The 24,083-nt window shown below is 40.5% G+C and overlaps 1 protein-coding gene across 3 annotated transcripts in view; it reads left to right on the top strand.

Moving 5' to 3' along the window:
- gria2a (glutamate receptor, ionotropic, AMPA 2a) overlaps positions 1-24,083 on the top strand; it is a 49,913-nt gene that overhangs the window by 11,896 nt on the left and 13,934 nt on the right. For all 3 annotated transcript variants that reach the window (XM_046842528.1, XM_046842526.1, XM_046842527.1), the window contains exons 3-13: positions 8,573-8,812; positions 12,286-12,482; positions 13,508-13,561; positions 16,407-16,565; positions 16,772-16,939; positions 17,325-17,429; positions 19,359-19,466; positions 19,549-19,755; positions 19,946-20,313; positions 21,154-21,352; positions 22,566-22,813. In XM_046842528.1, coding sequence (XP_046698484.1) covers positions 8,573-8,812; positions 12,286-12,482; positions 13,508-13,561; positions 16,407-16,565; positions 16,772-16,939; positions 17,325-17,429; positions 19,359-19,466; positions 19,549-19,755; positions 19,946-20,313; positions 21,154-21,352; positions 22,566-22,813 — 2,053 coding nt within the window. The remainder of the gene's footprint in view (positions 1-8,572; positions 8,813-12,285; positions 12,483-13,507; positions 13,562-16,406; positions 16,566-16,771; positions 16,940-17,324; positions 17,430-19,358; positions 19,467-19,548; positions 19,756-19,945; positions 20,314-21,153; positions 21,353-22,565; positions 22,814-24,083) is intronic.

The following is a 24,083-nucleotide window of genomic DNA, read 5'->3' as shown; positions in this document are numbered from 1 at the left end:
TGATTAAACACAGGAGCGTACGAATATACTACCGATTTTTTCCTACAATCGTCAAAAATTTTATTCAATAAAAAAACAGAAACGTGCACTTTTTTTCATATACCAAACCCCTTTTTCCATCCCCTCAGTGATGCAGGCTGGAGCGGTCAGGAGATTCAAAGGAGCTTCAAAAGGCTTTCTGCTTTGTACTTGGGCTCCATGTGCACTGCGTACAAATCGCTGCAGATGGGCAGAGAGTTCGGAGACTGCACAGACGCGCACACACACACACACACACACACACACACACACACACACATGCATGCACCTGTAGTTGTCTGCAATATCACCTAATTAGGGCGGCTAAATTTACTGCTCCCGCCGGTCCAGCAGCTGAACAAACACAATGTAAACTTGGCGTGTGTGTGTGTGTGTGTGTATGTGTGTGTGTGTGTGTGTGTGTGTGTTTGAACCTGTATATCTCCTTCCCTGACATTCTTTCATCCTCTCTTCCTCTCTCTCTCTCTCTCTCTCTCTCTCTCTCTCTCTCTCTCTCTCTGAGTTTTATGAAGAGAGTGTGAAGTACTCCTCAGATCTACAAGGACTTTGCAAACCCACTTGATCCTGTATAATGAGAACAAGAAGAACAATGGCTCTTGAGCACACACACACACACACACACACACACACACACACACACACACACACACACTCTTTACCTGAGAATGTCCCCACAATGCTCTATTCAGAATTTGTGTTACCAACTTATCAAATCAAGCCAATTTCAACATTTTTTTCGAAACACTGATACAGGATTCAGGATGTTGCCATGTTCTCGCTAATCACGTTTTCATCTTCAGGGTTTTGTTTATGCACAGATGCTAACGAAAGAAATTTGAAAGAAATTATGCAAAATGTCCTATTACATGGAGGACACATCGTCACTCCCAGAGCACCCGTGTGGACGAGCTAAAATCGCTGACTAACCGCTGACCGAGATGCTCCTGATACCATAAGATGATAATATCCAAGCATTAAGCCTGTGCAAGGATCAGAACACTCAGAAACTAGCTAAGCGAGATCTCACGATATCTCCAATAGACCTCAAAGCAAATCTAGATGTTCCACAAGGAATATAACTAGCTGAAGGATACAATTAAATGTCCAAAAGCACACATTGGATCAGGCTGGCTAGCTTTGTTGTGGGACATTTGGTAACAGCATCTGGCTAACTAGCTTTGTGGGACTTTTTTTAGCACAATCAGACTAGCAAGCTTTGTAGATTTTTTTTATCATGACCTAGCTAACTAGCTTTGTGGGACATTTTGTAACATAATCTAGCTAACTAGCTTTGTGGGATATTTTGTAACATGATCTGGCTAGCTAGCTTTGTGGGACATTTTGTAACATTATCCAACTAGCTAGCTTTGCGAGACATTTTCCAAGATGACTTAGCTAACTAGGTTTGTGGAACATTTTGTAAAATAATCAAGCTTGAAATATGTGACATTTGATCACATGATGTAGCTATCTAGCTTTCCTGGAATGTTTTGCAACTGGTGGATTTACATTGTTGACATTGTGTGGGGAGTTTTTTTAAATAACCTTCTTAAAACTGAAACATTCAGTGAGAGGAGGATAATCAGGATAATCAGGATAATCAGATGGCGGAGAGTTGAGAACATATGAGCGTGTGGGCAAATTAATGAAACAGAGCAACTAGAAAAGCAGTTGTGAGAAAGGGTTGTGAAATAAAGTGCTAGCTTGAGTCATGGTACTGGCAGGGAGACTTCCAGTGACGTATGTTCAGCGCAGGCGGGTTGAGAAGGATGTGTGTGTGTGTGTGTGTGTGTGTGTGTGTGTGTGTGTGTGTGTATGTGTGTGTGTGTGTGTGTGTGTGTGTGTGTGTGTGGGGGATGTTGGCTGGTTTGATATGTTTAGCTCAAAGTGTTTATGCCTCTCAGGAGAATCGAGCCTGCTGCTGCGGGTTCAAATCAACATATTTTCATCTAAATCGCCATGGCAGGTCATGGAAAGGTGTCTGTCTGCAGGTGACCCAGAAATTCTGCAGTGGTGGTGGTGGTGATGGTGGTGATGGTGGTGTGGTCACAGAGGAACGTCATCAACATCGTTCCAGCCGTTGTTCCCTGGTGTGGAGTAGCATCTGAAGTGTGTCAGTCACACTGATCTGTTTGGACTATGAGGTGGTGATGGACTTAAAGACTGCCATGCAAATTTTCACATCTTACTTTAATTTCCTTCTTCTTATAAATACTGTATCTGACTGACATGGCAGCAAGAACTATTCCAGGTAGCAAATACTTATTTGGCATGAAGCAGGTACAGCTGGCATTCAGTTTGCACTGGCATGAGGCATGTGAACTGAACGTGGCCCGGTTATGGTGAAGATTGAACCTTCTTTAAGGCGGCAGAAAAGATGTGGGCCAGTTGTTAAGTGTATTATTTGGCCCAGATGTAAAATATAGAACTGCGGGTCACATATGTGTGGACAGTCATATCCCATAGTTAAAATGTAATTTCAGATGTTTTAGATAGTGAGATGATAATATTTCCATACACACAGCTGTTTCCCCATTTTCCTGTTTCGAATGTGGGTTTATTGCTCTCTACAAACAATGTTTCTTCAAACACATCATTTTAATTATGAATAATGGTAATTTTATAATCTATAATAACATTAAACTTATTTCATATTCGCTCTAAACCTTTTCATGCACAAGACAAGGCCAAAACATATATTTTCTCTCTTAAAATATCATATTATAACAAATAAAACAACAACAACAAAAAAACTACCAATCAGGTCGCATCTAGAGAAGAGGAATAGTTCATGGATTTGCAGTTTTTCCCCTCATTGTATTATTCTTTTTTTATTATATTAATAATTTTTTTTTTTAACCAAGATAAAAAGTTTTTTAAAATCTAATAAGAAAACTACTTCCTGAACTTCCAGCGCTGTTGAAGAAGTGGGCGCACTTAATGCACTTAAGGCTGCACTTCACTAACCACCGTGGACTTTTTAACTCTGGGGCAAAGCGAGTGAAGTTTAGTAAGCAATTATTAGAAAAATAATTTTTTACATTTAGTTTAATGCTGCTTTTTTCTGGGTTATGGAGTTAGTAAAGTTCGAAAAGTTTAATATAACGTATGTTTCGGCGACTGTGAGGCGTAAACACCTGACGTCTGCAGCCACAGAAACGAAATCGATTCCACCATTAAAAGATGGCTATATCTGGCCCTGGATAGGAATGATAGCAGGAGAGAGAGGATAAAGAGAAAAGCGCGTCAGAAGGCCTGACTTGTTTGAATGTCGAGTTGTGTGCACAGTGCCGCTTGTTCATGAACTGAAACATAGATGTTTGAGTTTTGTGAAACATGGCATTAACATTCAAGCATTTTTTTTCTTACTTATGTAAAATGTTTTGTTTAAATGTAAAACAATAAATATTTGTTTCAGAATACTGTTGTTGTTCTGTAACGTTTCATCTGAGCCAAGGGTGTGTATAAAGTGTCTGGATTAAGGTTTTATTGAGGCTGATATCTGGAGCCAACTTGTTAGGTCCTATATAGGACCAGAATCGGGCCAGCTATAGTCATACATTTGGCTGAGATATAGCTACGCCATGGGTTATATATGGCCTAAGTTCTGGCAGCCAGAACAAGTCATGTAGCATAATTCATTGCTGTATTTGGGCCAAGTGGAAGTAGGTTGTGTAGCCCATCACAATTTTTCTATGTAGACTATAATGGGTCATTGCTGTAACACGATCTAGCTAGCTTTGTGGCACATTTTCTAACATGATATAGCTAGCTACATTTGCTAGACATTTTGTAGCATGATTACGCTAGTTAGCTTTGTGGGACAGTTTGTAAAATGATCGAGCTTGTTAGCTTTGCAGGACATTTTGATCTAGTTAGCTTTTTGGGATTTTGTCACATGATCCCGCTAACTAGTTGTGTTGTGAAATGTTTTACAACGAATTGTCAGACATGTTATAACACTATTAAACTAGCTTGCTTTGCTGTGGAATGTTTCTTAATATTAGATAGCTAGCTTTGCCATAGTAGCTAGTTCTCATGTAAGGTTGTGAACAATCTCTTGCTAGCTAGTTTTATTTTGATACATTTTATTTGATACAATCTAGTTGTATAAACATATAGCTAGCTAACTAAATAGCTAACTTCATTTGCATTTCATGTCAACCAAATTGCTCTAGCCTTTCCCCTCAACCTTTATTGTGGAATCTTTTGTGCGATTAGCAGGTTTTTATTGTGGTCCTATGTGCTGATCTGTAGGAAGAAGACAACTTTTGGACACGTCACTTTTTGTATTTATGGGTCAGTACATCTTTCTGGAACAACAGGGATCTCTGACTATCGGGATGTTCATGCTGAGTCTACTCAGTGTTTTCACACAGTCATCATTACTTTATGTTGGATAGTCAGGCAAAAAACAAACAAACAACCATATGAACAAACACAGGTAAATAGAACATTTGGTTTATATTTAAATTATATTTAAATTATATTATTAAATTATATTATATTTATCTTTCCATTAGTTTGCCTAAAAAGTATTCTGGGAAGATGTTATTATATATTATTAATACATATATATATTTATTAGATTTTGAATTGTGCTTGTGAAGATTTGTGTGAGATTCATTCAGCCAAAAGAGTGTCAGTAAAGTACTGATGTAGGTGAAGTGGAGAAGGAGGTGCAGAAAAATGGCAGCAGGTGCTCTGGACTGATGAGTCCAAATCTGAAATATTTGGTAACTGGTACAATAATGAGTGTCTGCAAGCAACAATGAAGCAGTGTGGAGGTTCCTTGCAAGTTTGAGGCTGAATTTCTGCAAATGGAGTTGGTGAATTGGTCAGGATTATGTTAACAAAATATAACAAAAAAGTATAACAAAAGACCTGCCGAGTTAAAAACTGTGTGCAAGTGTACCTAGAATGTTGTTGCTGTTGCAGGTAAAGGGTGCGTTCACCAAATACTGACTTGATTTGAATTTCCCTTCAGTTCATTTAAATTCCAATTTGTTAACTGATAAATATATCAAATACAAATATTGTACATATGCTAGTTATCACGAATATGCTAATTATCATGAATGTGCACCACATGTGGGAAGTCACGTGACTGTGATATGACATGCGACTGTGTGCTTCCATGAACACAGAGAAACAAGTTGTTTCAGACAATGGTCCATCATCAGCAGTGTAAGTAAAGTGCTCCTGGCTATAAAGCTTTTAAGTCGGTGGACATTTTGCTTTCTAAAAGATTTATCTGGTTCCCTATTTGGTTGAAAAGAGATCCAGGAGAACCAGAAAGAGGAATGAATAGAACAAATGTAACTAGGAAGCAGAAAACAGCAAATAGTTTTACACAAACCAGTACAAGATGATGAAAAAAATGCATCATATTGGTGCTTATTAAATGATAAATTCTTTATTCAGTCATCATCAAGTTATAAGAGATGGTCTACTGGCTACAGATGAAGACCAGCTTTTCAATAATCCATTCATGCCCATTAGTAGGTTTTTGATGCATTTCAAGGCCAAATCCATCTAGCACGGATTAGATCCAAATTGATGCTATCAGTCTAAAGCCGTTTTTCCCAGATTAAGCCTCCTCATATGCTGTTGTTGAGCCTCTGCAGTGTGTAATTGGGTTGTGAAGAAGCGACGCAGGCCGTGTCAGAGTGCCAGCGGTCGTGTGTTGATTATGCAGATGTAGCGACGAGCAGTGCACCGGACTTGCATGCTAATGAAATTATAAGAAGGAGAAATTGATTAGTAACCAGTCCGACTGTCTCTGGGGTTTATGGGCTTTTTTGTTGCAGAATGAGAGAATGTGAAAAAAAAGAGGAAGGCAGGAAGATAAATATAAGTCTTCATCAACATTCCTGAGGTCTGAAATTCAAGATGGCTTAATACTTAATACATCGATATATAAAGCTTGAGATGGTTTCATTCCATTTTTTTTATCTCCAAACCGCTACTACAAAGTTGGAAGGACACAATCATATCGTAACCGAGCTCAATGAAGATATGCTTTACATGGTTTGAAGTTGGAGATCTCCTGCTATAAAGCTCTGAACTCAACCCTACCAAACACCTTTGGGATTCCTCACCCTTGTGACTGTGAAACTTACACAAATCTCCACGAGCATACTCCAAAATCTTGTGGAACCCAGAAGAATGAAGGTTATTGTATGAGCAAATTGGGACAAAATTTCTAATGGGATGTTCAAACTGTTAAGATGTCGGACTTCTGAATGGAAGGTGATGAGTTCAAATCCCACCGTCACCAATCGTCCACTGCTGTGCCCTTGTGCAAGGCCCTTAGCCCTCAAGTGCTCGGTTGTATAAATGAGATCATTGTAAGTTGCTCTGGATAAGGACGTCTACTTAATGCCATTAATGTACATTTCTACTGATTATAGCTTTTTGTTTGTTGCATATATATTAATATATACATTAAGTGCACGTCGTCTGGTAGATGTTACACGGATCTTAAAGGCTTTAAAATAGCACTTGATCCAGCACAGTGTATTATTTCTCTTCTTTTTGCTTGTACATAATATACTGAAGAGAGTCGAGGTGATGAATGAGTGGGATGGAGGCTGATTAATTATGACTAATGATCAAATTTGTAGCATTCTTAAGTTACGTCTGAGGTCGGATTAGCGGCATTCTCTGAACATGGCAACGTGTTTACAACAGTTGTGGATTAACTAATACTTTTAAGTCTTTTAACATTCTGTTTTTAGCTACAGTGATGCTCAGGTCTGTAGGGATGTCTCTAACGTTTTCTAGCTATATTAAAGTTGCTAAGATGCACCATTTTCCAGTATCCTGCTTGCTAGGGCTACGAAGTTCTTCTTTATCTACGTCTAAGAATTAGCTGACTGATGCGCTATTCGTGTGAATAATGAAACACTCTTCCTGACGCTAATCTCTCCCTGTACAGTATGATTTCAGTTGTGCCTTAGTCGTTTGTTAGCTCTCGCTGTGTTTCTTTCAGCGTTATTTTTTTTTCCTTCTTCTCTGTAATGGCGTCGATTGAGCTTTTGCCTGCTTGGGGCCCCTGTGTTTAGCCCACACAGCCGGACTATTTAAAACCTAATGAGTCCAGTCGATGCATGCAGCTGCTCGCTACAGATCCACGAGCGACTCATCCGGCTGAACCCACACACACCCAACCGGTGTACCGAGAACCATAGAGCCGCTGGATCAGCCGCCTGTAGCCCAATCTGTGCTGCTCTAAAATGAGAGGGAGAGTTTTCTAACAGTAGAATTAAATATAGGAGATTCAACGGGTGGATTGAAAATACAGTGAGAGATCTAAGGCTCAGTCAATGGTGCAATTCATAAGAAATAACTGAAGCCTACAGAGAGGAGTTTGTACAGCGCCATGAAAGAAAATCTGAACTTTATTGTTGTTTCATTCTTTTTATTTTATTTTTTTCTCTTTAATAATTTAGGACTTTTAACATTTACAAATGCATGTAACAAAGTTTTTTAAAAACCACAATGAATTATAATATTTATTAAAAAAAACTTTTTTTTTTTTTTTCAGGGTTCATTTAAGCAAATCATTAATCATTACACATTTATTTGTTCAAAATGAACATTCTCGACCTATTTTCATGCTATAGACAAAAGTATTGGAACGCCTGGCTTTTCTAGCCATATTCATATTTTCACCATATTCACCAAACTGTAAATATTAAGTAGTCCACAATTGCATATGATGTCTGATGTCACAAAGTGAAAATCTAGTGGAGCATCTTCCTGTAAGAGTGGAGGTTAATAAAAGAGCAAATGGGGACTAAATGTGGAATAGGATGTTTAAAAAGCATGGACCTTTTTCCATGGATTGTGCAGTATTTGCATAAAGCTGCGTGATATATAATTAATTTGAATGATTCCATTTACACACAAATTTCTATTAGTTATTTTGCCGTCCCTTATGAATGTTAGTGAAATTAAAGCACAGATCATATATTTAAATTTAATTTCTTTCGGCTTCTCCCATTAGGGGTCGCCACAGTGGACCATTCGCATGTTTGATTTGGCACGTTTTTACGCTGGATGCCCTTCCTAAAGCAACCCTCCCCATATATCCGGGCTTGAGACCGGCACTAAGGCTTGTGCAGCCCTAATGGCTGGGGTTGGTTCCCTGACCGGGGATCGAACCCGGACCGCAGCGGTGAGAGTGCCGCATCCTAACCACTAGACCACCAGGGAACCTAAAGCACAGATCATATAATTGGTATATTTAGAAACAGAAGTGCACTTATTACACTGTATAACCCTCTTTTCCACTCACTTCTAGTTTGCTAACATTTTCTAGCTTGACATGTTAGTGTGAGTTCACACTTATACAGAAATGAACTTAAAATGGCCAGCAAGATCTCACGAAACAGGTGTGTGATGTGCAATTAGTTATGTGATTAAGCTACAGAAGCTCGGTGCCTCCTGCGAAACCTAGACAATGGTTCCTACATGGTTCCGGACCCAAATGACAGTTTGTTTTCTTTTTTTTTCTCTCTTCTATCAGTTTGTTCGCAGTTTTCCCGGGGCGTCTACGCCATCTTCGGCTTCTACGATAAGAAGTCCGTGAACACCATCACATCGTTCTGCGAGACGCTGCACGTGTCATTCATCACGCCGAGTTTCCCCGCTGACGGCTTCAACCAGTTTGTGCTACAGATGAGACCCGACATCCGAGGCCCTCTGATCAGCCTGGTCGAGTATTACAAGTGGGAGAAGTTTGCATATCTGTACGACAGTGATAGAGGTACACACACACATACACACACACAAACACACACATATGCATTAACGTATCAAATTGCTTGTCCTATTCATTAGCACCACTTCACTCCTCACTCCTCAGAGACACTTCCTGCGGTCAGAAGTGGATATAGTGTACAGAAAATGATACCACTTAATTGTTCCCTCTTTCATTCTCTATCTCTCTCTCTTTCTTACACACACTTTCTTTTTACTTGTCATCCTCACTCAATCACATTTATCGTTGCCATGGAGAAGTGCCACAGTAGGGCCGATCAGAGCAGCGTGATCGTCCTCGAGGTCACAGCAGTGCTGTAATGGATGACTAACGCTGAATGTGTTACTAATGCAATGCTGCTCCGTGTCATTCCACTGTGTAATTATGAGCGTGTGTAAAACAGTCATTACAGGGTGTGTTAGCGTGAGTCCTTCAGTCTAACGAGGTCCAAAAGGTAAAATATGATGAGTGCAGACTGTTGGGAAATTAGAGCCGAGCGTATTGTTGTTCTCACAATCCATTTACGCCATTATCCAGAGCGATTTCTAACATTTAAAGCTAAGCAGCTGAGGGTTAAAGGCTGGTGGTGTTGGGATTTGAACTCATGACCTTTTGATCAGACCAACAGCTTTACCACTGAGATATTGCTTTCCGCTAACGCTGCCACCTGTAGGTGTGAACTTTTCAGATGACTATTTAATCTGTGGGACATGGACATGGACACGCAGCTGAATAAATGTTCCATGACATCCGAAAGTAGTTTATTACTTGGAACAAGAATAGAAAAAAACAGGTGGCAGCGTTTGAGCGCATGAGGGTCTTGTTAGGGCTCCTGTTGGGGGTTTATGTTAGGGATTTGTGAAGAGGGTCTTGTCGAGGGTCCTGTTGGGGATTCATGTTAGGGGTTGTGATGTGGTTCTTGTTGAGGGTCCTGTTGGGGATTCATGTTAGGGGTTGTGATGAAGGTCTTGTTGAGGGTCCTTTTGGGGTTCACATTAGGGGTCCTTGTTGAGGGTCCTGTTATGGATCCTGTTGAGGGTTCTGTTCATGTTCATGTTAGGGGATGTGTTTAGGGTCCTCTTGAAGGTTCTGTCGGGGGTTCATGTTGGGATTCATGTTAGGCATCATCTTGAGGGTCCTGTTGGGGGTTGTAATGAGGGTCTTGTTTAGGGTCCTGTTGGGGTTCATGTTAAGGGTTGTGACGAGGGTCTTGTTGTGGGTCCTGTTATGAATTCATGTTGGGGGTTGTGATGAGGGTCCTGTTATGAATTCATGTTAGGGGTTGTGATGAGGGTCTTGTTGAAGGTCCTGATGGGGATTCATGTTAAGGGTTGTGTTGAGGGTCTTGTTGAGGGTTATTTTGGGGTTTATGTTAGGGGGTGTGTTAAGGGGTCCTGTTGAGAGTTCTTTTGGTCGTTCATTTTAGAGGGTCATGTCGAGGGTCCTGTTGAGTAATGGTTTTGTTGTGGTTCTGGTGGGGATAATTTTTCGGGGTTGTGCTGAAGGTGTTATGGGTTGTGTTAGTGGGGTCGGGTTGAGGTCTATTAGACGCTGTGCTAGGGGTGCTGTTGGGGATTGTGTTGAGAGTTGTGTTGAGCCATTTGATGAGTATTCATATCACAGAAAATTGCTGCAGTATCCTTATGTAACTCCTTATATTATACTAAGCACAAGGATGTGTCATACATTCGCTGCCTTCGCACTCCTCCATTTTTAATCTGTTCCTCAGCTCAAGTGCACACCTGATTCAAGCTGGTAATTAGCGAATGACCTAAATTACAAGCAGGCAAATGTATTAAACTTATCCTGAAATTCCAGGGTTTTGATAGAAGAGCTTTTATTAGAAAAGCTCTAGTGGATTGTCCATCGAGCAAACCTAACGGTTTAGTTTGTCATTCGAAGCATTTCATTTAAAGATCTGGGTGAAATAACACAAAGAAATCATATTAGGTTGCTTGAAGACATTTCCATGACACATGATATCTACCAGTATACATGTAGGGTTATTCACAAACTGCCTGCAAAACACTAGCTATTAATTATATTGATTCCCTGAGATATAAGAATCTCCAGGCCAAAGGCAACGCTTAAGCTTAAGCGCCCTACAGCTCTCTTGGGATTCAAACTGACAACATACTGATAAAGAACAACGATGCTATGATGCGAAATTTCGAATTCAGGCTTTCACTCAGAGGAATACATACTTCCCAGAGAGACCTAGATATGTAATCATCCGTGGTCTTTAATCTGAAAAAAGGACGAAAAGAAAGGGAGATGAAAGGGTGTGCAGGAGGTTGGAGTAGAGGTGGGGGATTGGGGTGGGTGGATTGTAGCAAGAAAGTAGAAGGAGATGAAATAGAGTAGGCAAAGGTGCGGATGTGGAAGAACGATGGGAGCGAGATCAAGAAGAGAAAATGACAAATGGAGCGTGCGAGAGAGAGAGAGAGAGAGAGAATCCTCCAGGGGGGTTTCTAGCTCGGCTGTGTATTTCCTGAAGGCTGAGGCACATTGCTGGTAATTTAGAACCTCAGTGATTCTGATTGAGTCAGGCTCTGGGCTACATTCTGGTAACGACAAGACCTAATTGAGACAGTTTTAAACGAAGCAGTCAAAATGACGGCTTCTTTAATTAAGACTGACGCCAAGCGAGGAGCGTTGCATTAAAGTTGGATATTTATGTCAATCAGAGTCGGAATATATAAAATTAAAAGTGATTAAAAATATCACTTTCAAGAAATAGTTTCAAATCTCGCTCTGTTTTAGCTCCTGGAAAATATTTGCTAAAGCTAGCTTCATTTAAAGCTAATTTCTTAGATGGTAGCTAGCATACTAACTCTACACCAACCACACAAGGTGCATTGTATGGACAAAAATATTGGGACACCTGAATTTTCCTGCCATATGTGGTTCTTCTTCAAACTGTTACCACAAAGCTGAAGGCACACAATTGTATTCGATGTCTTTGGATGCGGGAGCATGAAAATTTCCCTTCACTTCCCTTTAACCAGGAGACCCAAAACCTGTTCCATCACATTTACATGTTTTAGATCTCCTGCTACAGAGCGCCAACCGTAGTGAACATAATGAATTGGAACACTGTCTTCACAATCACACCACAAATTTTTGTCTATGTAGTATATGATTATAAAGAAATGTAGTGAGTGGATAGAAGTAATACTTACAGCATAAAAAAATGAGGATTAGCTGTAAATGTTTGCTTTGCAGCAAAAAAAAAAAATTCAGATAACATTCTGAAACTGAGCTGAAAAACATCCCATGCACTTGTAAAATCTACCAATGCTTAAAATGGTACAAAACACCCAAAATGCTTTGTGCTTTTTAAAGACATGTACGACGCGTACGACTTCTTGCTAAGGCCAGTCTTTTGTGTTGGGTGACAGTGGAGAGAAGACTGAGCTCTGCCCTCCTCCCCCAGTCATACGGCATCTTAAATACATCATTTTGTATTCCTCCTGCAGGCTTGTCCACTTTGCAGGCCGTCCTGGACACGGCGGCCGAGAAGAAATGGCAGGTGACGGCTATCAACGTGGGCAACCTGAAGGACGAGAGGAAAGACGAGGCTTACCGCTCACTCTTTCAGGATCTGGAGAACAAAAAAGAGAGGAGAGTGATCCTGGACTGCGAGCAAGACAAGGTCAAAGACATCATGGAGCAGGTAGGAAGTGCTGCTTGATTTCTGGGGCCATAAAATATATTTAAAGTAGGGACGTGCATCTCCTTAACTGAGGCCGATTTGATTTTCATCTTGACACATAGCCAACGATACGATACACTAAAGATACATATGATGCAGCTACCGATTCAATATTATACGATTCACCCCTATTACGATGGTTCACAATACGATTCAACAATGTGATACAATGGGGAAAAAACGATGCTCTGCAATTCAATATTTTACAGATTCACTTTTATTTCTTTGGTTCAGACAGACAGCAAATCATCAATTTACTTAAGTGCCTTCTGACTTCTAACGCAAGGCCCTTTCACAAACACGCCTTTGCAGCGCAAAAAAAGGAAAAAATATGAAATAAAACCAGATGTTATTTTCCTGTTGTGTCTACATTAAGTCGCAGCTCTACCTCTGCCATGTTAATCTGTATTCTATTTGACTCTCAGGACAAGCCTCGGTCTCCGTAGTGCTGTGATACGTCAAATTCACGTAGCAGTAGATGCTGAGCGAACAAATATTAAATATTGGTCACTTTCTTAATAATAAAAGTATAGCGCATCTACTAATAATTATATTTAAATGAATCGTTTTTTACCAATGCAAATATGTTAAAAAAAGAATCGCGATACAAATGCCAACTTGTATCCGATGCACACTTTTTTAATCGATGCATCACATCGTTAACTTTTATGCTGAAGTGAATCGCTGAATTTTACCATCCGTAACTTAAAGAAAGAAGCAGGACGCGAACAGCAAAAACAGCTTTCTCAAAATGCTCTCCTCACATTTTCCCTCGGTTTCCCCCGGCACTGAGTCGGTAAAGCTTTCGTCTCGTTTAAAAAATGGTCAGAACACGCTCTGGAGCTGGGACTTTTTCCAGATCTTCATGAAACAATATTACACTGTCAATAGTTGACTTATTCACTTTGAGTGGTTGTATCATATCACACTTTTTCCTCCCATTGTGCTAATATTGTATTTCGCTTGTCTGTTGTTGTTTTTTTCAGGTCATCACAATTGGTCGGCATGTCAAAGGATATCATTACATCATCGCTAATTTTGTGAGTTCATCTCTGGTGTTATATCCTGCTTTAAATAATGTGTTTGTGTGTGTGTGTGTGTGTGTGTGTGTGTGTGTGTGTGTGTGTGTGTGTATTTATATTGTAGTGGGGACCAAAAACAGAAATTCCTGTCAAGTTTGAGCTTGGGCTTTATGAGGAAATCTGGTTTGCTTTTTCAAGTTAAGAGAGAAAAATCACATCTCAGTCACAGAGACATGAGCCAATTATCCAGCTCATTTGTAGTAGTAGAAGGCAGACAGTGTATTTCTTATCAGTTAGAAAGATGGCGTTGGCAGTTTTACGTGTCTCAGACAAAGCACATCCTCCAAATGTTTAAAAATATTGGGACATATGTGCTTCTTTGCCAAACTGTTACCACAAAGCAAGAAGCACTTGATCTAGGAGACCCAAACATGTTCCAGCATGACACTACATCTGTGCACAAAGTGGAAGATCTGCTATAGAGTTCTGATCTTAACCCTAGTGAACATTTGTGGGATGACTTTTAATGCTGACTGCACCCCAGGCCTCCACACCTCACCTACATCAGTTACTAACACGCTTGTGACTGAATGAGCACAAATCTCCACAAAATGTAGTGGAACATCTTCCCAGTAGAGTGGAGGTAATTATAAGAGCAAATAAAAAAAGAACTGTGAAATAGTACATTCAGAAATCACATACCAATCTTATGCTCAAGTGTTTATAAACTTTTGGGCATAAAGTGTGCGTGAAAGCCGGTTTGCGGTATGGGAAATTGGCAGGTAAACAAATGTTGGATGAAAAATGCAGTTCATTGCAACTGTTTTGTATCTGCCCTTTTAAACATCTACATTATATTTCATTTAGTCCTTGCGAACAGTGGAGAGCGGAAACGCGATCTCAGTGTGAAGATGTTTCACATTTCACCGCATTCCAAAACTCAAGTTTGGCGAAACCTGACCTGCAAATTTGCATCACGTGAAGACCTGTGACCGATACTTCACGGCGTGACCTTTTTTAGAAAATACAAGATGGAAAAACACTGATTGTAGCGGTGTCGCGGCATCTCGTTTTACAGCACATCTGTAAAATAATATCAAATCAACAATTTCAACCGTTTTCGAATATTATATGAAATAATATTTCGCTAAATATTATTAGCCAAAAAACAACAAACACTTAATATATCAATAATCTGTGGGGTACAGAAAAAAAAGAGTGAGGAAAAAAGAGGATTATGGCGTACGAGACCAATTTAACAGTTACTTGAAATGATCAAGTGCAAATATAAATAAATAAATAAATAAATAGTTCTTGTAACTCAGCAAGAGAAAAAAATATGTTTCCACATTTTATTAAATTTGGCAAACTTCTCAGAGATCTACATTTTTCCAGGTGTAAGGTTGAGGTGATTCCTGTTAGCCAGTTCAAAAAGAGAGACCTAACAATTTTTCTTCCCCAATAGCAGGATTTTTTTCTTATCTCCAATCGTACCATATTGAACCAGCAACCGTATATTTAGACTGAAAGACTCTAGCGAATCTGGCCAACCATTCATTTCTGTCACAGGGTCAGGGGATAAAACATCATTAAAAACCTGAGAGGAAAACTAGAAAATGTCCGACCTAAATCTCTGGATTTGGGGACAGGACCAAAAAAAGATGTCCCAGGGTAGCGTCAAGAGCATAACACTTCATCACATGGTGGGAAGACAGAAGGATCACATTTTGTTTTAGAGTAGTGAAGTCCATGCAGTGGCAGGTTGTGCATTTCACCCCCCAGGCCTTCAGTGGTGTCCTACTTGAATCAATCCACCTCGTTTTATTTCACTGCAGGTTTTTCATTTCACTGCAAGTTGTATTCTGTACAGTAAAACTATGTTTTTGACAAATAAAAAGATTTGAAGGTACGAAGGTATAATCCACAGAGAAGGGAGAAGCCACGGAGAAGGTAAAATCCACAGAGAAGGTATAATCCACAGTACCGGAAGCAAAAGCAGGAACCAGCGGGGAATGCTGGCAGTCGGGAACCAGGTCGCTCACCATAGCTAACGAGTAGGTCCGACACGAGTGAGATGGGAATGAGAGCTTATGTAGGGGAATCGGTAACGAGAGACACCTGTCCCGGGAGCGGCAAACCGAGGCAGCGTGACAGCTACCAAAGGGGGGGTGGCACATGGATCCCTGACATTAGTGAACTAAACATTGAGCATGAAGACTAAATATTCTTGTACATGTTTTAAAGTATGTCTTAAATTTCATAAATCATCAGGACACCAAACATTTTGCCATGTTTCCACACGGACGGTTTTAATTGCCGGATATGTGCATCATGGTGGATTTTGAAGCTGCGCATCAATAAAGCAAATGTTTTGTGATTAAAAAAGATTTTTTTGTGGAGTTTTGTATATATATATATATATATGAGTAAAGAAAGGACACCATATATAAATGTGTGTTGCGTTGCAGGTTTTAATTTTGCATCTTTTATGTTTATTTATTCATATTTTGTAATAAAATTGGTCAAACAGGAAATTAATTAATAATAAAATTATTCATAATTTTTTATGTTAATCAAATTTGTGCCGTTAAAATGAATTTGATTTAAGCTCAAATGTATATACACGAGTCCTGAATATATAAGCGATTTTAAAGCCCGAAATAAAGCACATGAGAGAAGAAGAGTTTTGGACCATTTTAATTGCATTAATGCAGCTATTTATTTATATAGGGAGTGATGTTGATTGTTCATTGTTCATTTAAGTTGTTAAATAAAAAAACGATACTTGGGGATAACCAAACCCAGATATTTTATATTATCTGGAGCAATTTTTGAATGGAAATCTGTGTATCTTTATGTCCAGGGCTTTTTGGATGGAGATTTGTCAAAGATTCAGTATGGAGGTGCAAACGTGTCCGGTTTCCAGATCGTAGATTTCGACGACCCTCTCGTTGCTAAGTTCGACCAGCGCTGGGAGGCTTTGGAGGAGAAAGAGTACCCAGGGGCAGACAGCAAAATTCGAGTATGTGTGTGTGTGTGTGTGTGTGTGTGCATTCGTGTGCATCTTTTCTGATTATAGAACAGCTGTTTCACTTTGACCTCTGAATGTGATTAAGATTACATTTACTGATCTCAGCAGACCAGATGTTTTGAATAAATGTGTGTGTGTGTGTGTGTGTGTGTGTGTGTGTGTGTGTGTGTGTGTGTGTGTGTGTGTTCTGTCTGCAGTACACTTCTGCTTTGACGTATGATGCGGTTCAGGTGATGACCGAGGCTTTTCGCTTCCTGCACAAGCAAAGGATCGACATCAGTCGCCGTGGCAACAATGGCGACTGCCTGGCCAATCCGGCTGTACCGTGGGCTCAGGGGGTGGAAATAGAACGCGCTCTGAAACAGGTTTATATCGTCATAAATCACAAATCGCTGACAGATTAATAACGGCTGTGAATTGCTCTGTTTAGATGTTGCAGTTTGTCATTTTTCCAAAAAATTCCTCTTGGACCTGTAATTATTAAGTTTGTTCATGAAAAAAAAATTCTGTCTATTCGACATGGTGAGGTTCTGCAACATTAAAACTACAGAGGTTGGATTTTATTTTTCTTTAATTAATGAACTACTTTAAGCTGATGTGGTTATAAATACGCATCTTTCAATTCTGCTGATTTGTGACCTGAAACATCCGTCTTTTTTTTTTAAATCTCTCGCTGTGTCTGTAATCCAGACGTCGTCTCATTCAGGGACAGACGTCTTTATTACAAAACCCTCGTGCTTGTGTGTGCAGGTGCGTGTGGACGGACTGACGGGAAACATCCAGTTTGACCAATACGGCAAGAGAGTGAACTTCTCAGTCAACATCATGGAGCTGAAAAACAGCGGGCCGGTAAAGGTACAGTATGTCCATGATGAATACATTACGCACACACAGGATCCTACTACACTCCAAATTCCATGTTAACTCCATTATTTCATCATATACTTAATGGATAAAAGTTTGTGGACACCTGACGATAAGATTGGTATGTGCTTCTTTAAAAAAAAATCCCTTTAGACATTGAGTAGTTGTAGGTGAGGTGAGGAGGCGTGGGGGGAGGCCTCATGGTGTGCCAGTGCAATAAAAATATGAAAAACTATTATCATTTCCCAGTTTGGGAAAGAACCACATATGGCTTGACAAGTCTGGTGTCCCAATGCTTTTGCCACAAAGTGTATGTTAAGAATAGATGCTCTAAAAACGACTGAATTTTACAGGGTCCAGAGTCTGTCAGCCTTCACACAAGTGCATTATAAGCACTTTTTTTAAGTGCAGAAGGAAAACCACTATCCTGGCTCTGCAGCCACGCGGACAGATAGTCACAGTCAGTTGCAGAACTAATTAAAAACTTTATTTCCGCCGCTGGTGGAGGTGTTGGGTGAAAATCAGGAGCCTGTGTGTTTAGCGAGAGGTGCTGCTTCAGCTCAACAGTCCAAAAAGATCATTTTTTGCTGCGGGTTATGGTATAAAATGAAGTGGAATTGATCCTCCGTGTGCAGGGAGCTGTGTGAGACACGGCGCATGCGTCAGAAATACAGGTTCAGTAAATAAGCAGACCTCCATATCTGGGATGAATCTTTTTTGCTTGACACTATAAGGCTTAATCTTACATTAAAGCATGTCTGCGATCAGTACAGTCACAAGGTTTTCAAAGTCTTCAGTTACGTTTTTACGCTTTTTTCTTTGGTGCTTATTAACTACAGGAGACTGCTGGATGGTGCTGGAAATGATGTTTATGGCTGTTGTTACATCCACTTCATAACATTAAACATAGCTAGAAATCAAGAGCATGGCAATAATTTGTTGTTTAAACGAGGAAAAAAAGTAGTTTTGTTGTTGATCATTTTCATACAACATAAAAAAATTGACCAAATATGGATGAATTAAAGGATTAATGAATGGATGTAAGTGTGGAAGGAAGGATGATGGATGGACGTATGTATGGATGGATGGAAGGACAGATGGATGAATAGCTAATTTAGAAAATTAAAGAAAGGAAGGAAGGAAGGATAGATAAATTGATGGATGGATGAGAAGATTAGTGGAAGCATGGTAGAATGGATGAAATAATGGATAAATGGTGGAAGAAAAGAAGGATGGATGGATGGATGAATGGTGGAAGGATGGATGGATGGATGGATGGATGGATGGATGGATGGATGAGAAGATGGGTGAAAGCATGAGAGAATGTATGGAATAAGGGACGGATGAATGGATGGATAGGTGGAAGCATGAAAGGATGGATGGATGGTGAAATGGGAGGATAGGTGGGAGGATGGATGGATGGAAGTATGAGAAGATGGTAGAAGCATGGGAGAATGTATGGAATAATGGATGGATGAATGGATGGATAGGTAGAAGCTTGGAAAGATAGATGTATTGTGGAATGAGAGATTAGGTGGAAGGATGGGAGGATGAGAAGATGGCAGAAGCATGGGAGAATAGATGGAACAATGGGTGGACAGATGGATGGATTGGTAGAAGCATGGAAGGATTGATGGATGGGTGGAACAATAGGAGGTTGGGTATAAAGATGGGTGGATGGATGGATCCATGGAAGGATGAGAAAATGAGTAAAAGCATTGAAGAATGGATGGAATAATAGATCGATGGATAGATTAGTAGTTTGATGGATATAAGGATGAATGGATGCCTTTTATTTATTTATTTTTTGTGTGAAAACTGAACACTTTCCAGAAGAACACAGACCAAACAGCTGCCTTGTTATTGAGTATACGACATGAGTACATGTTCTAGTGCACAGCTGTATTTTTCCCTCTTCAGATTGGCTATTGGAAAGAGCTGGACAAAATGGTGGTCACCAAATTTGACCTTTTCCCCAACGACACCTTCGGGATGGAGAACAAGACGGTTATCGTGACGACCATTCTGGTAAGATCGGTATGAGTATTCACATGAGCAGTGCTTGGCTTTGATATTTTGGCTTCTTATCGATGTGGATTTTGTTTTGTAGGAGGCGCCGTATGTGATGCTAAAGAAGAATGCAGAGTTGTTCACGGATAACGAGCGCTATGAGGGATACTGTGTGGACCTGGCAGCCGAGATCGCAAAGCATTGTGGGTTTAAGTATCAGCTGAAGATCGTGGGAGACGGGAAGTACGGTGCTAGAGATGCAGATACCAAGATCTGGAACGGCATGGTTGGCGAATTGGTGTACGGGGTGAGATGTTTTATTATACCTACAAAGCTATAATTTCGTGAATCAGTTTGTACCTTTAATTAGCTTTTAGCTACGTGGACTCCCTGAGAGTGTACACTTCCAAATAGCTACAGTGGAATACATTAGCATTCATATCTGACGATTATGTTTAGCATTCGACTGACTGCCATCTTTTCTTGTCTTGAGTCAGAAAGCAGACATAGCTGTGGCGCCTCTGACGATCACGCTGGTCCGTGAAGAAGTGATCGACTTCTCCAAGCCGTTCATGAGCCTGGGCATCTCCATCATGATCAAGAAGCCGCAGAAATCCAAGCCAGGCGTCTTCTCCTTCCTGGACCCACTTGCCTACGAGATCTGGATGTGCATAGTGTTTGCCTACATTGGTGTCAGCGTCGTGCTCTTCCTCGTTAGCCGCTTTAGCCCGTACGAGTGGCACACCGAGGAGTTTGAGGACGGCCAGCTCGGCCCCAGCGAGTCCAATAACGAATTTGGGATCTTTAATAGTCTGTGGTTTTCTCTGGGCGCTTTTATGCAGCAGGGATGCGATATTTCGCCAAGGTTGGTGAGCATGTGGATGCTAGACCGTACGCGCCAGCTTTCGGAAGCAAGCACGGCGTGTATTTCGGACGCAGCCTTGTGGGTCGGCGGTTCACCCTGGTGTAGCCGAGGTGCTCATGTGTTCACGCTCCTGCTGCTCCTAAATCTTTCTTCAATCCTGCTTGGCTAGAAGCAGGGTCTGAAGTGGGAGCTAACGCAGGAGTAGAAACGTTCGATCGATGGTTTGGGCTTTCAGACTCCAGATCGGAGGTTTCTTGTGTGAATACATGTTCACCCGCTGGTGGACCGCAAGGCGCAGAAGGTTGCTGGTTGATACCCTCTTGGAGTGGTACCGTGTTTCGGCTGCATATTCCCCATTTACTTCTGGAAACTTAACATTATTACAAGTGATTCCAATATGATATTTTGTCTTTGCATTTAAAAAAAAAAAATTCTGACTTGCTATTTCTGATTAGCTAAACGAAGGGGTTAAAAATAACAAGCAGATAAGCGGTAGCCCAGTGGTTAAGGCTCTGGGTTACTGATAGGAAGGTCAGTGGTTTAAGCCCTATTATTGCCAAACTGCGACTCTTTGGCCCTTGAGCAAGGCCCTTAACCCTTAGTGCTCCAGCCTTTAGCTTCCTAACATCTCTAGGATATGGGAGGAAAGGATTTTACTGTGCTGTAATGTACATATGACTAGTAAAAAAAAAAAAACATTTTTTAAATTTGTATTTGCTAAGGGGCCTTGATTAAAGAAAAATAACAGGCCACTGCCAGTCAATCAGAGTATTTTCCTATATCAAAGTGTAATCAGCGTGATGCTAGGATGTGTGTGTGATGGTGTTTTGATGCATGTAGGTCACTATCTGGGCGTATAGTTGGTGGTGTGTGGTGGTTCTTCACTCTTATCATCATCTCGTCTTACACGGCCAACCTGGCTGCTTTTCTCACTGTGGAGAGGATGGTGTCCCCCATTGAGAGCGCCGAGGACCTCGCCAAGCAGACGGAAATCGCCTACGGAACCCTCGATGCTGGTTCGACCAAAGAGTTCTTTAAGGTGAGATCAAGGGGGCAGGGCTTAATGTTAACGTAAGATCTCGCAGGTCACATGATCTATCCAGTTTCCTCTGGCGACTTTTCGGGACTCGTATCCAGGCTACACTGTTGATAATGCTTACGTGTAACTACTATACATAACTACACACATTTATTTTGATAAATGAAGCCATATGCTAGTACATGCATTATTTCATACAAGATTGTATGTTCTGCTACCTTGCTAATAATACCACTAAATGTGCTCCTAACTAGCTATGAAAAATACCTTATATTATAGCGCTAAATTTAGAGTTTGCTAGCAGTGAATAGCTAAAATACTTTAGTTATTTACTTTAATGTCCATCTGGGATGAGAGCTTTATACATTATGATCAGCTCTTGTAGCTTTTCACTGTCTCAGCGTGACGCTAGCATACCTTAATTTATGATATAGTATAGTCTGTATAGGCTAGCTACTAGTTATTGTTTGGCTACGCTAATGACAGCTCCCTGTGTAATCCTTGCTAGCTTTATTTCATGAAGCTTTGAGCTAGCTACTTTTTATACTATGTGGTAATACTACATTGCTATTGTTAATACTTTATCTCACTGAACAAACTAGCTAGTTATACACTATATTAATCAAAAGTTTGTGGACACCTGAGGTATGATTCCACAATACAATTCCACATCTAGTCCCCATTTGCTCTTATAATAACCTCCAATCTTCTGTGTAGACCTTCCACTAGATTTTGTGGAGATTTGTGCCGATTCAGCCACAAGGGTATTAGTAAAATGAGTTCTCAAACATCCAAATACAACGTATATAATTGTGTGCCTTCAAGTTTGGAGAAGAAGCACAATACTTTTGTCCACACTGTATTTTAGCTAGCATTCTCCAAGGAAGTAAATTTGTTAGATACCTAACTAATTCAGGCTACAAAGCAAAATAACTAAGCTTTTTTTTAATTCCAGATGGCAATTATTTAATATTTTTTATTTATTTACATATTTATATATTTATATATATATATATATATATATATATATATATATATATATGTTTATGTTGACACTGTGTTATTGTGCTGCTGAAGACAGATGAATTATTGATAAATAAGATAAATAAGATTGTTGAGGTGCTGTGTGTACGGCGTAGTGTTTTTTTTTTATCTCCTCTCAGTTTTTCTGATAATAAAAAACCCCGTCCTGTTCTGTCTCGGTCATCTTCAGAGATCAAAGATCGCCCTGTTCGAGAAGATGTGGCAGTACATGAAAAGCGCCGAGCCGTCCGTGTTTGTGAAGAACACGGTGGAAGGTGTGCTGCGTGTGCGCAAGTCCAAGGGCAAATACGCCTACCTGCTGGAGTCCACCATGAACGAGTACATCGAGCAGCGCAAGCCGTGCGACACCATGAAGGTCGGAGGAAATCTCGACTCCAAGGGCTACGGCATCGCCACACCCAAAGGATCTGCTTTAAGGTGGGTGGAGTAGTATAACAATATGGCCCATGTTGTTATAGTATCCCACCTACCCTGATGTAGGTCGGACCCAGGAGGTAAACTAGGGACAGTAACCTAGGCGACCAGAAACAGCGTATCGTAGGTAACTGCAGGACAGGAGCTTTTAAAGCAGGAAGACCTGAGGAGCACTTTAGGAAATGGTAACCTCGGTAACTAAAAAAAATGAGTGACAGACAGAATGGGCAGGATTAAGTGTTGCCAAGGAAACAGCTTAGGAGTTAGTAACCTAGGCCACTCCATGTAATGCAGGATTACCAAGGCAACATTTTAGCACATGGTTACCATGGCAACGCTATCCTTGGAATGGGAAGTTGCACAGATCGTTCTTAGCAACCGGGGAGACCAGGGTGTAACCATGGCAACAAGCAGAATTCTGAAGTAGTCTTTAAACCTCAGTTTTCCAGGCATGTCTAATTTAGGTTTAGTCAGTATGTTTGCAGCAACGTGATTGGATGAGCAATCTAATCATTTCCAGATTATAAGATCGGATTCTTGTTTTTTTTTAAACAAAGCATCATGGGAGTAAATATCAATTGCTGATTTGTGAACGCATAAATTAGATCTGCGCCTTATCTCCCTATATGTTTTATTGTGCTCTATAATGATTCGGATTATTCTCAGACATTCAGCTCCTGCATTTAGATTCATTCAGGTAGTTTTCCTATTGTCAAATACAACCGAAACACTAATGACAACCGGAATACTAATGATCAGCGTAAAATTCTTATATATACGAGGTGGTATCAAAAAGTTTCGAGACTAGCGTTGCTAACTGGTGCAGATCTGCCCCCGAGACGTTTGAGATGACAGACGTTTGACATATGATGTTTGGAGCGGTACGCACGTTTCTGGAGAGGAAGAGCATCACTGCAAGGCGATGAGAGATCAGAAAAATCTTTAACGAGTTCCACACCCGAAAACGTCGAAACCTTTCAGCAACTCGTGCATGATGATCGACATGATCTCACTTGCGCACCTACCCTACGTGCCAGAATCTTCCCGAAGATTACGATCTAGCAGAAAGGTGGAGATCCAGCACGGATCCCAGAATACGCGTCGAAGAGAACACTGGAAGCGCTGTATTATTGTGCAAGGAGACTATTTTTGAAGGTGTTAGTGTATAAACCTAGATAAAGTACTGTAGTATGAACAGAGCTCGTCTCAAAGATTTCTTTACCACCTCGTGTGTATATATATAGTAGTACAAATCGTCACAAAGCATCCCTGT

Source organism: Silurus meridionalis, chromosome 28, assembly GCF_014805685.1.
Source record: "Silurus meridionalis isolate SWU-2019-XX chromosome 28, ASM1480568v1, whole genome shotgun sequence".
In the NCBI taxonomy this organism is placed as follows: Eukaryota; Metazoa; Chordata; class Actinopteri; order Siluriformes; family Siluridae; genus Silurus; species Silurus meridionalis.
This window is presented reverse-complemented; position numbering and strand designations above follow the sequence as displayed.